This window comes from Nannospalax galili, unplaced genomic scaffold (genome assembly GCF_000622305.1).
Source record: "Nannospalax galili isolate Female #2095 unplaced genomic scaffold, S.galili_v1.0 scaffold578, whole genome shotgun sequence".
Taxonomy (NCBI): domain Eukaryota; kingdom Metazoa; phylum Chordata; class Mammalia; order Rodentia; family Spalacidae; genus Nannospalax; species Nannospalax galili.
The window spans coordinates 1,077,216-1,092,901 of NW_008342282.1; the positions used below are offsets into that span (position 1 = coordinate 1,077,216).

General features: G+C 42.4%; 1 protein-coding gene across 2 annotated transcripts in view; it reads left to right on the plus strand.

Moving 5' to 3' along the window:
• The first annotated feature begins 5,656 nt into the window (after positions 1–5,656).
• Efna5 (ephrin A5) overlaps positions 5,657–15,686 on the plus strand; it is a 285,109-nt gene continuing 275,079 nt past the window's right edge. For both annotated transcript variants that reach the window (XM_008838021.3, XM_008838022.3), the window contains exon 1: positions 5,657–6,430. In XM_008838021.3, the coding sequence (XP_008836243.1) occupies positions 6,306–6,430 (125 nt within the window). In that variant the 5' untranslated portion in view covers positions 5,657–6,305. The remainder of the gene's footprint in view (positions 6,431–15,686) is intronic.

Genomic DNA, 15,686 nt, shown 5'->3' on the forward strand with positions numbered 1-15,686 from the left:
TGCTAACTGATTAGGTTTGTAAAGTATAGATAATTCTCATTCAGTAAATTTTAGTTAAAGATTTGAAGAGGGAAATACAAAACCCCCAAATGTATATATATGATCAAACAGTAAGATGGAACAGGAAAATTGCTTAAGGGAATAAATTCATCTACCAATTTAGTATTAGCTGGTGACATAGCACTATGGCACATAAACTGAAATCTAGATAATGGAAAGTGGTATGGAAATTGGTTGAGCCAATCACTTCTTGTTTGTTTTTAGAATTACATATGGACACATACACATTTGCAAAGCAAGAAACATTTACATATGTACCTAATTATATGATTTAGGTGTTTATCAAAACGACTGCTAAAACTTCCATACATTTTGATAATTTACTACATTGGTCTTATTTTAAACTTTTTGAAATGGATAATACATAGGTTGATAGTTCATAAATGAAGCATTTGAAATGCCTTTTTCAAGATATTTCATCAGTTTGAAAAGCTGTTTCTGTTCTGGAAGTAGATTGCAGGAAGTCCCAGGACAGTAAGAGGTGCATACACAAGGAACAGCTGGAGTTCAAGGTCACAGGGTGGAAGGAAGAGATGTGACTGTCTTTTCAGGAGATTTTCTTTTTCCTCTTAAGGTTACACACAAAGAGAGCCAGAGAGAAGTAGAGAAAGGATATTTCCCAAAGTTTCTGAGGAGAAAGAAGGTGGCAAAGTTATTATTTCTAAATACTCTGAGAAACATCTTACAAAAGGGAGGGAAGCGTGGACAGGGCTTCATTAGTAACTCCTGTCTGAGGACAGGACAGTGGAGTGACAATTCAGTAATGGGGCTGATCCGTTGGGCTTTTAGAACAAAAACTAAAAGCTCTATAAAACCAGTAGGATTGGCTTAAATACTATTGTTAGTCATCTGTTAGGAAGGTTTTCTTTTCTTTTCTTTTTTGATTATAATTTCTTTAATCTTTGCTCTAGAGTTTATGTCCTTTATTATTTCTGCTAGATATAAGCTCTAATTTAACTTCTAAATATCTAGTTAAATTTAATTTCACTAAATTAAGAGTTGCATAGTCTGGGAACTGTGGGGTTTGATTCGCTACTTTACTCATTTGTTTAGACACTTGACACAATAGAACTCTACACAGCTAATTCCAATAGTCCAAAAAGAAAAAAAAATTAACACGTATTTAAAGGTTAGCTTTGCCCCTGTAACCACATCTTGGAGAAGGCACTCGTAAATAATCATGTGCCACGTAAAATTATTTAAAAGTATCTCTTCAGCTTAATAGAGAGGATCAAGAAAGTCAGCTCTCTGAAGTATCAATATTCCTGCCTCACTGGTAAGCTGGGATATTTCTCTAGATAAATAAGAATGGAACTTATTTTCCTGAAAGATTGAAGTAATTAAGGCAAAAATAAATTACCTGGATCAGTGGTTCTCAATCCTCTATGCTCATTAGAATTCTCCAGGGAGGTTTGAAAAACGACAGATCCAGGTCCACACCTAACCAGCTATAACAAGGAGTGGGCCCTGGCATTCTCCTTTTTCAGCTTCTAATTCATAGCTAAGCATTGAACACAGATTTAGGCAGTTAAAAGCACCCAATTTAAATCAATCAATAAAACTCTGTGAATTTGAGGCAAATATATTATTGCTTCAGTGTCACTTGTGCTTACCAGTGCACTTGGTTGCTCGTAATTTTAAATGGAAACCTTTTCAGAATAGCGATAAGGACCTTCACAGACCATAGCCAACATACTTTTTAGGTTCTACACAGTTCAATCTTGTCGAACTTAAAGCACCCAACCATTCTCTACATTTTTATTCCTCCACTTTTATAAGTGTTTGTTTTCTTTTGGTCAGATATGAACCTCTTGCCATAGTTGGTGGAGAGCCACTTATTCTGTAAAGATCAGATTAAAAGTCATCCCTCCTGTGATACAGGCTCAATGCATTATTTTATATGAAGTGGGTTTCTATAGATTTACGTTACACGTTTCCTGAAGAGACAAAGTCACATTATCCAGTGATAAATGTACAGTTAATACATATCTCTTCAAATTGCATCTATTCAGGTATTTAGATTTATTGCTTAGTAATTTCAATGTCATATTTAACCTAGAGGAGGCATTTAATTTAGAATTATTTCTCATGGAGTTATGTTTTGAACAGTTTCAGCCTTCAATAGTTTATTCCGACCACTTGAATCATTTTAAGGAAGATTACATATTACTTTTTTTGCTTATTAAAATGGGACTATTCAGACTTTAGAGATACTTAAAATATTAAAATACAATTGTTCTTCTGATGTGCTACCTTTTCACATTTGGTTATAGTATGCATTTTGAAGGGGAAATAAGTGGAGATCATTTTTTCTCTCCATCCCTTTCTACTGTGAGGTCCCAGGAAGCCAGTTGGCCAGCTCCTTGATATCTGATAGCTCTCTAAGAAGACTTTTCATGAGGATCAGCATTTTCCCCAAGACAGGAGTCATGAATTCTCTTCTTCCTAAAGATGAACATATCCTTTAAAAGGATCCAGAACATTTCCTGCAAAACTGCCTTTCTCATATGAGCACTATTAGAGCTACTGCCAAAAAGGCTAAGGCTAGAAAGCCACCCTTCCACAACAGAAAAAAAAAAAACTACCCTGAACTTGAACATCATTAGTAAGCTTATAAACCAGAAGGAGTAACATTTTAAATGAAAAAAAAAATTTTTTTTTAAAGTAAAGTCTTATCCTGTCATTTCTTGAATTTTCCTATTTCTTGACGCTGGAATTTTGTGAAATATACAGATAGAAGAACATTTGTGCTAATATCCTGACCTTAAACTTTCTTTAAATCAAGAAGGTGGTTAGTCTCTCAAAGCGGTTGGCCACAGAGTCCGAAATGATATGGCTGTATTTATATCTGGTAGTACAGCAGTAACGTTCCTGGTGTAACTTCAGGGTTACCAGGAAAAATTCCTGCACTGTTTTTAGGCCAGAATCCATGATGCCCAGTAACGCCCTGCCTGTGGGAACTGATTATTTCTCCTGAAGCCTTCATTGATCCTGACCTTAGATTTTCCATCAAACTCAATGGGGGCTGAGGCTGCTGGCAATACCCCTGCTGGGTGCGGACTGCAGGCCTACCACTGGAGGGCGTCTGGACGCTTCCAAACTGCTCCGAAGCGCCTGGAAATACCCAGCCGGGTCTGGATAGTACAGGACTGAGAATAAGGTATTTGATTTTATTCGTCTAATAAGTAAAAGGGAAAAGACGCAGTATTGGGGGGGCCCTAAACTGCTTTATTTTGGGGGTTCAGCTCCCCTCTCCCCTCGGCAGTACACTCACTAGAGAGCAAAAAATAAATGCAAGGTTGCTGGTCCCGCAGCGCCCCGCCTGGGGCTCACTGCCAGGGCGCAGGGCCGCAGAGGGACAGGTCTTGAAGCGCTAGGGCTGCCTCGCTGCCAGGAACTCCAGTTCTGCTGGCCTCGGAGGACCCGGGCGTTGCAACCTGTCCTAGGAGTCCAGGAACGCGTGGCCTTTTTCAGTAATAAAGACGTCCTTTCCCCCCTTGCTTTGCATACCCGGTTAGTGCAAGGCATTTTGTGTGTGTGTGTGTGTGTGTGTGTGTGTGTGTGTGTGTGTGTGTGTGTGTGCGCGTGTGTGCAGCGAATCAGCCCCAGGATCAAAATGGAAAAGGTGTAAAGTACTTCTGATGGACTCGCGTGCTGCATTCATTTCCTCACTGGCGAAGAAGGTTCGCACTGAACTGTAATCACTTTAAAATGAGATTTTCCAAAACGCGCTTTCAGAGCATTACTTTAAAGAAGTCTTGTTTCTGTCCCCAAACCTTTAAATCTGGGGTAAGAAGAGGGGTTGAAAGGTACAGAAGAGATGCTCATATTTCCAGACAGCCCAGCGCCGGGCACCGTGCGCCACGAAGGACAGAGCCGAAATTTACAGGAGCCCGGATTCACCTAGGGCCGCTCCAGCCGGTCAGTGGGGACTTCAGGTCACCTGAGCGGTCCCACAGACAGACCTCCGCTGTCCTAGAGGAGGAACCAGTTTCTCTTAAATCGAAAGATCCCTCTCCCGAGTCAGAAAGATGCCAAATCACTCCAGCCCAGGCGCACTTTGGCATCCAAAGGGTTACGCGTGGCTGCGGGCCCAGCGGCAGAGAGGGTGCCTCGGCACTCTCAGTAATTCAATTAGTCAGGTTTCTGGAAGGTGGGGCGGGGGTGGGGGTGGAGGCGTGGGGAGGGAGGAGATTAGGAAAACGCCTCTTTCTCGTGGAGCAAACCAATCCGGTTGGAGTTAAGAGAGAGAGAGGAAAAAAAGAAAAACCCGATCTGTAAGCAAACAGCAGGCCTCTCCCTGACTGGTCGCTCCAATCACCCCCCTACCTTCCAAATAAACTGCTTGGAGGAGAAGGGAGGGAAAAAAAGGAAAAGGCAGCCCACATGACTTGGTCCCCGGCGGCAGCGCACGCTGGGCGCGGGCTGGCGGCGCCTCCCCCTGCTCGGCCGGGAGCTCACACCCGCGACGTCTGCCAACCCCGCGCCCAGCGCAACACGCCCGGGCGGAACCCCCGCCCACGTCCACGTCCACGCGTGCGGCCTGGCGCGGTGCTGAGGCTGCTGCCGCTCCAACCGCCCCGGCTGTCGGCTTTACACGCAGGTCATTAACGAGGGGGCGTGCCCGAGATTTTTCCCATAAAGCATTTTTTCTCTCCTTTTTTTTTTTTCCCTCTTTTGCAAAACTGACTTTTACCCCACTCTACTTCTCGCCAGTCTTCCAGTCTCTCCGGGGCTGCTCGTGCTGCTGCTGCACTCAAGTTTATTTTCCCGCCTGGGTAGGGATTTTAGGCTTCGGTTGGTGGTTTTCACCGCTTGCCATTGCTGAGCCTAAGAAGGGAAAGAGGAGTAGTTGCGGGAGGATTGAGGAGGTTTCCTGATGTAGTCATCGGGGAAGTACCACTCGCTCGTGCCCCCCCCCCCACCCGTTTCAAACTGATTGATGAATTTCTTCAAGTCTATAGGCTTGGGGCGGGCCCGGTCGGAGTGACAGGGACACTTTTGAGAGCTCCCCGGGGCTCCTGGCACGCCGCGTGGGGGCTCAGCGCGCTCCCGGAAGGCGATCGAAGACTGACAGCCCGTGCAGGAGTTGGAGGGATCCATTTGAAAGTGATTGTTTGCCCTCCCGCTCGTCTGCACAGCAGTTGGGTTGGCGTCGTCCTGCAGGTTTGTGCATCCCAGCTCCGCCTGACTGGCTGGTTCACAACCTCTGCTCCTCATTCACTCTGCTGTACCTACAGCGGGCCAAGAAAAGCACGCAAGAGAAATCCCCGGGACTCAGCCAGCGCCCGGGGTGCCATCTCTCGCTGCCGCTGCGGTCCGACTCCACTTGGGGACCTGCTGGAAGACGCGGAGAGCCAAACTTTTCTTTAAGGTTTTCGAGGCGACACCACTCCTCCGCTCCGCGCCAGGGCAGCTGCCGCCTAAGCAGTTCCAGGACGCCCACGGTGCGGGGTTTGCGGCTCCGGATCCCCACCCTTCTCTGCGCACCTCCGTGTACCGCAGTACCTAGGACTCCTCCGAGACTTCGGTCGCCGGGCGAAGGCACCGGGAGAGACTAGGGACGGCTTTGCGACTCCGGGGGCCACCGCCGTGAAGCCCCCCGTCTACACAGCGCCCTCCTCCTGCAGTTTGGCACCGGCCGCCAAAGTAACTTGGAGCAGAGCGGGGTGCACCGGGAGACTAGGGCCCTGGGCAGCGGCGGAACCCTGCGCAGATCGCGGCGCCCACGCTGAGCCGGGCCCGGAGGGCCGGTGTATGTCTCCCCGCGGCCGCGGCGCTCCATTCCCGGTGACTGTGCAGCGCGCGCCGCCGCCTGCCCCGACCCGCGCTGCCGCCGCCCGGCCCCGCACGCACCTCCCTCTCCCGGGGTGATCAGCCTGCGGCCGCCGCCCGACACACAGCTCCGCACCTCTTCCCCCGCCCTCGCCGCCGCCACCACACACACGCACGCTTCTCTCCATCTTGTGATTCCTGTTCCCTCCCGAACCTTCAGTGGGGGTGCGAGTTTGTCCCCCCTTACCCCCTCCCCCCGCCCCCGTCCCCCACACCGCCTTCTTCTCTTCTCGCTCTCCTGCTCCTCCCGAGCTTGCTGCGCTCCTCTTGCAGGCTCGTCCCCTTCATTTTATTTATTCGTATTTATTGGGCGCCCGTTCTCTTCTGTCTGTCCCTATCCCTCCCTCCCTCTGGATCCCCGCTCTCTCCCCGGAGTGGCGCGTCGGGGGCTCCGCCGCTGGCCAGGCGTGATGTTGCACGTGGAGATGTTGACGCTGCTGTTTCTGGTGCTCTGGATGTGTGTGTTCAGCCAGGACCCGGGTTCCAAAGTCGTCGCCGACCGCTACGCTGTCTATTGGAACAGCAGCAACCCCAGGTAAGGTGGCGGAGGGCGGAGAGCAGGGGCTCCCCCGGCCTCCGGGCCCGGAGCGGGGAGCGGCGGCGGCGGGGAGCGGCGTGCACAGTGGCGGCCAGCGCGCACCCGGAGCCTGCAGACGCCGTTGCCGGGCCGGCAGGAAGCGGTCGCCTCACGGCCGCTCTTTGTTAAGCTGCCGCCGAAGGCCGGCTGCTCCCGGGAATCCTCAGGGCTGCGGGAGACTCGGAAAAGGGCGGGAGCCAGAGACTGGGGACTTGGCTTCCCAAGCGGAGTGGACTGGCCGGCATCCCTATCCCGGCTCAGGGCTTGGGTGCCGGGAGCCCCGGGTGTGAACCGCCCTCAGCACCCCTGAGCGTGGGTGCGCGGAGATTGGGCAGAGAACCCGCTCAACAGCCCCAAAGTTTTTTTTTTTTTTTAATTTAAAAAAATTCTTTTTCTTCCCGGTGCGTGCAGAGAGAGTGCAAGCTAGAAGAAAGGAGAGCGGCCGGGGGGGGGTGGGGGGGGGGAAACGGAAACATCAGGTTTAAAATTTTCTCTTTATGAGAAAATTGTTCGGTCCCCGAGTGGGTCTGGGCCCGGCGCGCTTGGCAGTGGGGCAGGATTCTCCTGCACCCTCCTCTCCCAGTGGCCTTAAGGTGCCAGAAAGTTTGATCTAATGCCGGGTTACGTCATGAGTGCGGAGCGAGCTTCTGGAGCCGGCGAGTCGGAAGGTGGGAGCCCTGCGCCCCGGGCCTGGAGGTGCGCAGCCGGAGGGACGCGCTCACCTGGAACCCCGAAACCCGCGACCCCGAAGCCCGCCCCGGATGCGCAAGGCTGGAGCTGGGCGCCCCGGACCGCCCCAAGCGCACGTGCTGGGGTCCCAGCCAGCCGTACATATCCTGTGGTCTTGGTCCCTGGAACAGGGAGGAGGGTGGTCCAGAGTGCCAGGCAGCTCCTTCCCGGTCCCGAGCAGTTCCAAACCGTACTTTCTCCCCGGGTTTGTACCCAGCAGTCGGGCCCACTGGGCCCACATCGCCCTGCTTCTTTGGGACGCAGGCCAGCTTTCAGCTGTGGGCTGGGGTGGTGCCCTTCTGGGAGAGAAACAGTATCAGATACACCTAGCATCACAGGTTTTTCTCTGGGCTGAAGTGGAAGTTGGGAGGAAAGAGGCGGGAGGCCCAGGACTGAGCCTGTGGCTGCTACGCGCCTAACGCACCGGGCGAGGGGGCCGGCGGACACCTTCAATTCAATTTCTCACCCGCCCGCTCCAACGCCCCCAGTTTTCCTTCCATATGAATTCTCCAGGCTTCTCGACTTGACTAGGGTCAGTCAGCTCTGATGAAGATAAGCAGATTTCCCCTGGAGCGGTCCATGGGTCGCCCATCCTAGAAAATTCACCCCACCCTACTAATCCAACTCAGGCACACCCGTTTACCAAAGTCCTAAACGCACCCCTTAGCAGAAGTGGAGACATCCCTGAAAGTTTCCTTTCTTAATAAAAAGGGTGTCATGGAGGTGGGTATTTCTTCTTAGGCATGCCACTTACCACTGTTAAGAAAAAGAGAAAGAGACACTCTGCCAGAAACTATGCCTTTTATTAATGCTGACAAGCCACACTGAGCAAGCTTTCCAGTGCAATGGTGTCAAAAGCAAGTTTAATTATGTTGCTTGGTTTTATTCCCCTTTGGACTTTAATAGACAGCATATATGGAATATGAGTGCATATTTTTTAACTTCATTGTTTTATTTAATAAATAGTAGAGCCTATTATTTGACTCTTGGTTGTCACTCAGAAATTCAGTGTGATCTTTTCGTCCTGGCATTCATTTATTAGAAAGGTGGGGGCTGCAGTCTCCCCTGGGTTAAAACAGAAAGAGCCAGCAGCATTCCTAATTGACACCCCCCTTTTTCACTTGTCAAGCTAGTATCATTCAGTTTAGGACATTTTATCTCAGTTTTATGTACCTCAGTTTTTTTGATACCATTGTTTGGTTTGAGATTAGCAAATTGATTTTTGTCACAGGTCATGTTTTTTAATAGATCCACCCTGCCTAAAGAAAACTCTTTCTCTCAGGATGTCACGGTAGCTTTGAACCTACTCAAAGTTATAGGCTGGAGACTTTTAAAATACCAATAGTATTCTTAAACCAGTATGCAAATGTGAAGACTTTGGAAATACTTTTCTCTTTGATCTTTATCAGTTTGGTAACATCCTAAAGAAAGAGTGATGTAGCCCCCTCACCCTAAGCAATTTAGCTTCAATATTTAGTATACTTAGGGGTTTACGGAGGCATTTATCTTGGCATCTTGTTACAGTATAACTCACTTTGAAAATAGTATTTTTAAAAAGTAGATAGTGCCAAGCAGCTTTAATTCAGCATTGTTGAGTGCAATGGTACTTTTTTTATGCATAAGGAAAAGTCAATTTCATGCAGATTAAAAGGGACCAAATTCAAAATAAGTAATTTCAAAATAAAAACCACTACTTTATCACAAATAATAGGAGATATTTTATAGAATTTGCATGGGTTTACTAAATAGTAAACTGTTGTATACCTCTGTTTCATACACAGTATGATTTTGTAAAGTAAATTAACCCTGACTTTTGGTCTTCTGTAGATTATGTCAAGATTTTGTTAAACTAGTAATATAATCAAGAGATTTCAAGCTTTTGAAAATAAGTAGACAATATTAATTGCAACTTAAATATATTCTTTTTCTCTTAGAAGAAAACTTTAGTGGACATATTAGACCAATAAGAATGGATAATTTGTGTAAATGAAGTAACTATAATATATACCAGTAGATTCCAGTTGAAATTACTTAGGTTGACATAGAATGAACTACATCTTGATCATAGGCATTAGGCATCTTATTCTGTAACTTGCTGAAAGTAACTTCTGTGGCAGATAGGATTTTATCAGCTACATTTAGCCTCATTACTGACTTACCATTCATAACATAGGTGTCTATAAATCTATTATTACAGGACGATATAAAACATTCTGATAGAATTGTTTTACTGTTAGAATCTGTGTTCAGGTTCTTCACTTCTGGGAAGTGGATGTTCAGGTTTTAAATGCTGCTAACTTTTTAGTTGCCAGTATTTATTAGGTAGTGACCCAAGTTGATTTTATGCATTGTATTGGCACAAATTCGTGAACTAGCAACTGCGAACTATCAGTCCAAATACAAATACTCTTTGGTAACATTTGCACACCTGTAGCCTTCACATTTCTAAAATTTAAAGACTTGCATGAGTTTTACTTAAAAGTGGAAAAGATCCTCTTACTGTCGTTTTGCATTCTAAGTGGAATGTTACTAAGTAATTTTGCACAATGAAAATCCAACTGAAAGAGAACATACCTTTGACCTTAATTTAAAGCCATAGAAAGCTTTTAAGGAATTTTAAAAGAAGACTTTTAGTAATAAAAACCTTATTTACATTCTTCTTTAGTAGCTTATAAATCTTTATGCTTATAAAGATTGACATGATTTTATATTAAGAACACGTCTCTCAACCTGAAGACTGCTATAGACAGTTTGATGTCCCCAACAAGAATATTCTCTTAAGCACTGCGTGTATGTATACTGAAAAATTGCTCTTGGATTGTTCTATTTGCCCAATCATCTCTTCCGAATTGCATTGTGGATGAGGCAGTAAAATTATATGGTTGCAGTTATAACCAGTACACTTTTAGTAGTACTGATTAGTCTCATTCTGTGATTTGCTTTTGCTAAGGCTTGAGTACTGTCACTTTAAAAGGTTGTTCTCCTAACATAAGAAATACCCTGTTCATTCTTGAAGAGTTTACTAAGCTTAGTAAGTTTTCTTTGGACTTTTTCAGTTCTTTAGGAACTTGTAAATTAAGTATCTCATATAAGATTAGTAGGTAAGTGACACTATTTGGTTTTGTCATTATGTAAATCTTAGAGCTGTGAAAGTGATGAAAATTCTAGGTTAGCACTCCCAAGTCTTTCTGACAGTATAGGTTGTATACATGGGATTCAGTAGAGAGATGCACTAATATTTTTTTCTAAGAATATTACCTTGGGTATTTTTCTTTTAAAATTCAGTTGGTTCATTTTTTAAGAAATCTGAGACATTATTATTTTGATAAATGAATGCCAGAACACTGGCAGAACACTGGCACTGTGCCTTTTTCAGTGACAAATAAATGAAATCATCAAGGCTTAAATCTAGGAATTACTTGTGAGGCAAGATTAAAAAGCTTATTTTTGTTTTCAATGAATTTTATTACTAAACTTGTAAAGGATTTCCTTTATTTTTGAAGTTTTAAATATTTGAAATAATGCTTTCATATGTTATAAACATAAATCTTCTTTAAATAAGACATCATGTAAAATCTTTAACTCTGAGCTTCAGTGCAATACACCATTTTATTAGATGCACTGGGATAATTTCATCATTTTGATATTTATATCACAATTTACAAAACACCAGGATAAATTCAAGCAGTACAGCTTAGATTAATCTCCCATGTCTTTATGTGTATCTATTTATGGGGGATCTATAGTATGCACCCTGCTCTCCTTTTAAATCTAGAAATTTGTGAAAGAGAAATACGCTTCTTATTTGTTGGATAGTTTCTCCTGGAGTTCTAAAAAGCAAAGCCAACTACTGAGCTGTTATTTCCCAGCCATTGTCTATATTATCTTATACATTTGTAATAAACTATCAGAAAGAGTAAGCTGTCTGCTGTCTAGGTGACTGGCACCTCAGTGCTGTGTGAGCACTCTTGGCTGTACAGGCTCACTTGGCATTTAGAATATGAAACCAGTATCAATAACTATTAGTGATTAAAGGTATCAGAGAGAGTCTTTAGTAGTTCATTATTTTCTCTTATGTGATTTTAGTGGTATTAACTAGGCCATTGGCTCAGGGAACTAATATCTAATTGTCATGTACATTGTAGCTGATAAACAGTGGCTTTAGAGCATTCCACCTTCGAAAACTGAGGACCAGGTTTAGAAGGAACACTTAGTTATTTGGGGGTAAATTTAACTTCCTGAATTTTCTGCCATTTAATCTTGCAAAATGCCTTCTGAACAGGTATTTCATTGCATTCTACCCACTGGCCTGGTTTCCTGTTGGGTAGGGACATATAAAGATGGGCACCTCCGTTTCTCTCCTGTTGCTATGAACCAAGCAAGCTACCAGATTCACGCTGGGCCAAGAAAATGAATGAATACAATTAGTCCTTTAGGAGTCCTGGCCTTTGCTAGGTTGGGAAAAGTAGATGCCAAAAGAAAGAATTTACCTTTTGAAAGAGAGAGACTGAATTATAAAATGAACCAAGTATAAGAATCTATTAAAAAGAATTTTATGTATGTAGTTGCATTTGGTATGTTGTTTAGGCTTTTTTCAACATAATTTTCTCAAATTTTTAAAAAGATACCATTCTACTTCTTTGTGTGATACCATTCTACTTTTTTTTTTTTTTTAAAAAAGTAACATCCACAGTAATAAGGATTTTAAAAGGTATGATGTTCTATTTTAAATAATGAACCACTGTGTTGATTCATATTATTGATTTTCTCTTCAGAAGTACTGTATAAATGGTTAAAATGACAGCCTAACTGCAGTATCCATGCTGAAAAGGAATCCTGTGCTCCCTAAGTACAGTGAGGAAGGCAGTCCTTGACTCTTAGCCAGGACAACTCACTTAGAAATTGTCTCTCGATCAATTGTGACAAATACGACCTTCATATTCAGGTATAAAAACTTCAAAGAGGAGGATGAGGAATGGGAAATTAATACTCACTTTTAATAATTTGTCTTACTATGGTGGTCTTAGCCAAACATCAATAAATTACTGTCTCTTTGAAGGGCTTGATTTATATGATTAGATTTATGCGTTAGTCTGCTTTTAAACCTATGTCCTGAGTTGTTTTGTAGGAAAGTTTCTTGTGATTAATGTGAAGCTCCAGTGTTTCTGAATAGGATATTACTCACAACTAGGAAATCTTTTTTTCTCTTTAATTTGTTTGCATTTTATGTTTTAAAAATTTAGTCAATCATGAGCAAGTCAGCACAGTGACACAGATTCTGCACTGTAATTACTATATGTACTTTGTAGGGGAAAGAAGTTCCTTGCCTTAGTATTCTTGATGGTCTGGACTTATGGAACTCTCTAAACTACTAAAATCTCAGTAACTGTTTGTTCACAGAGGATTTGTATGGAGTACAGACTCTTCTCTTGATACTGAGATTTCTGAATACAGTTTTCAAACAGTGAGCCATATGTTTCAATAAAACCATTATTTAAAAATATTGAAACTCCTACTGAAGTTTGCTAGGTGCTGAGAGACCACAGTGCACTGTAGCGACGGCTCACTCAGCTTTCATTCAGGTAGAATTCTATCATTTTCAATAAGGAAAAATAAACCTTTGTCATCCTTAGAAACATCCTTCATACAACTGACAGTTGACAGGTTGAAGAAAATGTTACTGTCAGGTCTTATTTTCCACTCAAGTGAGGAATAAAAATAGGTTTGAATGATTTTTTTTAAAACTCTATTTAAAAGTTACTTCAAAATGGTGGAATATGTTTTTAATTTTTATATGTAAGTCATAAAATTAACCTGCCACTTGCTTCAGGGAGGGTCAGCATAGTACATTTCAAGGAGAGATTCTGAACAGTTCATTTCCTATGACTTTGACTTTTAGAAAGTCAAGTATGTTGAATTGATTATATATTACTGGGCTCTTTTATATCAGGTTCTTAAACGATTCAGGAGTGAATATTATTCCTATTGTGACTTAGCAAGTGACCCAGTTTTCGTGACTGATGACCATGATTTGGTATGAAGCAGAAATGAGAATTTACCCATTCGTAAGGGGTGATTCGTGTATGATCACACACAGGCATGTAGGCATTGGACAACTGATCTATTAGCACACAAAGATTGGACCATTTTGAGAAATGGCTTTGTTATTAATAATTTTAAGTATCTGCTCAGTGTAATCGATGGATTCCCAGGTGGCAGCATGCAAATACATGGAAATTAGAATAAAAAGTCTAAATTCATTTTTCCGGATTTAGAAAAGCTGGCTTTGGCTTCCAGTATTTTTCTTTTCTTCCCCCTTTCAAAGCAGCCATCTTGTTTTAAGACCGATTTTATTTCTCTCACGAAAATTGTCTGGAAATGAATATGGATGATAGAAAAGGGCTGAACCACTTAGTGAGCATTTGGGTAGGACTCTACGTTTAAAGCTCTGTCCTGTTTGCAAAGTCACTGAAATGCTATTTTCTTGTATTTTTAGTTGACAAAAGGATGTTTTAAGTGGTGGTAATATACTTAAGTCTAAGCATATTGTATTTAGTGTTAAATGCTAGGCTGTACCATGTTTCCATAGGTATTTTTTTCTCTTGGAGCTTGCAATTCACTGCTGGTTTCAAAGTAATGTATTATCAGCCCATACTGTTACCCCGTCTTCAGTCCTTATTTCTTTTGCTGATTCAACTAAGTAGCTCTTCCTGTTGTTTGTCGTCACCTGCCTCCCCCAGGTTGATCAGCAGTACCTGTTCTCTTTTATCAAGTAAGGTAGCTGCAAAAATGTAGGTGCCTTCACCAAATAAAGCATATGGATGCTTTCAGAAGCATGGGAAGTCAAAGCCTATTTGTCCCTGAAATATAGCTTCTTACTTTTTGAAATAAAGAGACTCTCTTATGGGTTCTGATAAAGAATTATTTTAGAGGCAAATTCACATTAGTTACTAAAATTGTGAGATTACATCAACGGTGTGTCTGCTATATTTCCACCATGTTTTGTATTTCTGGGTACATTTGGAAGAACATGTGGCCTAGTAAACTTTACCAAAAGTTTACACTACACTTCTTGCTACTGCATCTGCTTGATGATGTCTTGGAACATTATTATCATGTGTTTCAGTAAAAGCAAATCTTCCTTAAAATTCATTTTAAAAGTAACCTGACTCAGTCTAATTTCAGCTGGGCATGGTTGATTCTGTATGCCTCAGATTACTTCAGTTCAGTAGAAGTAGGGCTTGTGTGGTTGTAGATTTGAGGTAAAGTTGGTAACTAAAATGCATGTTTAAAGAACAGATACACATCTTATGGTAAAGTCCAGGTTTGAGTTGTCAGATTTTTTTTTTTCTTTTTCACCAAAAAGCTTTTTCTTTGATGTTTGTCATCTGCTTTCCTCTGACTAGCTGGTGGAGAAGACTAAAATAACTGAGTGCTTAAAGCAACCTTTTGGTTTTAAATGAACTAACAAATACCTGTTTTTTTTTTTTTTTTTAAAAAATGTTGTTTCCAAGCTGTCAGAGTTTCCATTTTAAGTTTTATTAGTGACTTATTTATATAGGCAAAACCTATAATTAACAATTAGCGCTTGCATTTTACTATGAAAATACATATGATGAAAGCATTTTCGTATTAGAAATGTAGTCTTGTGGTTTGAGTAAAATCAAGTTATGGCTTAGGTGAATAATTGTAGTACAAATTGTTATCTAGATTTTGATGATATAGAGATATGGTGCTTGAAGTTTCTTAGATGTGAGAGGGATATGAAATTTTGTTGCATTTATTTAACACATAGAAGATAATCTTATGGATAAGCTTTTATAGTATTTAATTTAATGGAGACAAGTGAGAATGGGAAGAGCGAAAATAACTCTAAATATGTGGAAATTATCTTTTGTATTAAACAATTAGGTTAAACAAAGTGGGAGCAAATGAGCCTAGGCCCCCTTCTATTATTTCAGGGCAAGAAAATTCAGACAGATGTCGGAATGTGGAGGCAGTGACCTCTGACTCGCACAGCGTGGCCACTGGCCAGGCACACAAGTGTCCCAAGCCACCATCGTAGCAGGATGCTGTTTTGAAATGACTGACACGTTGAGATGGCAATCTCAAAACCCATTCTGTAGCTATGCTCAGCTTTCCAAAGCATCAGTCTTTCTAGCTTCAACTTTAAGTGCCTCACCCCCTTCCTTTATGAAAAAAAAATGTTTCTTTCGCTCAGAGCTTTGGTGACGTCTGGATGGATTTTCCATTGGTGTAATCACTATACATCTCTCCTTCCCAATAATTTTATTCATGTAGTTGGAATAATTTAGCAGGCTAAGGGAGGCTCAGACGTACCTTTCTGCTGCTGCAAAGTGCTTGCTTGCTTTATTTCTTTATTTAGTTAATAGTTTTTTTTTTTTTTTTTTTTTTTTTTTTTTTTTTTTAAAAAAAAAAAAAAAAAAGAGGACGATAAATCTTTCACTGTGATATATCAAAATAA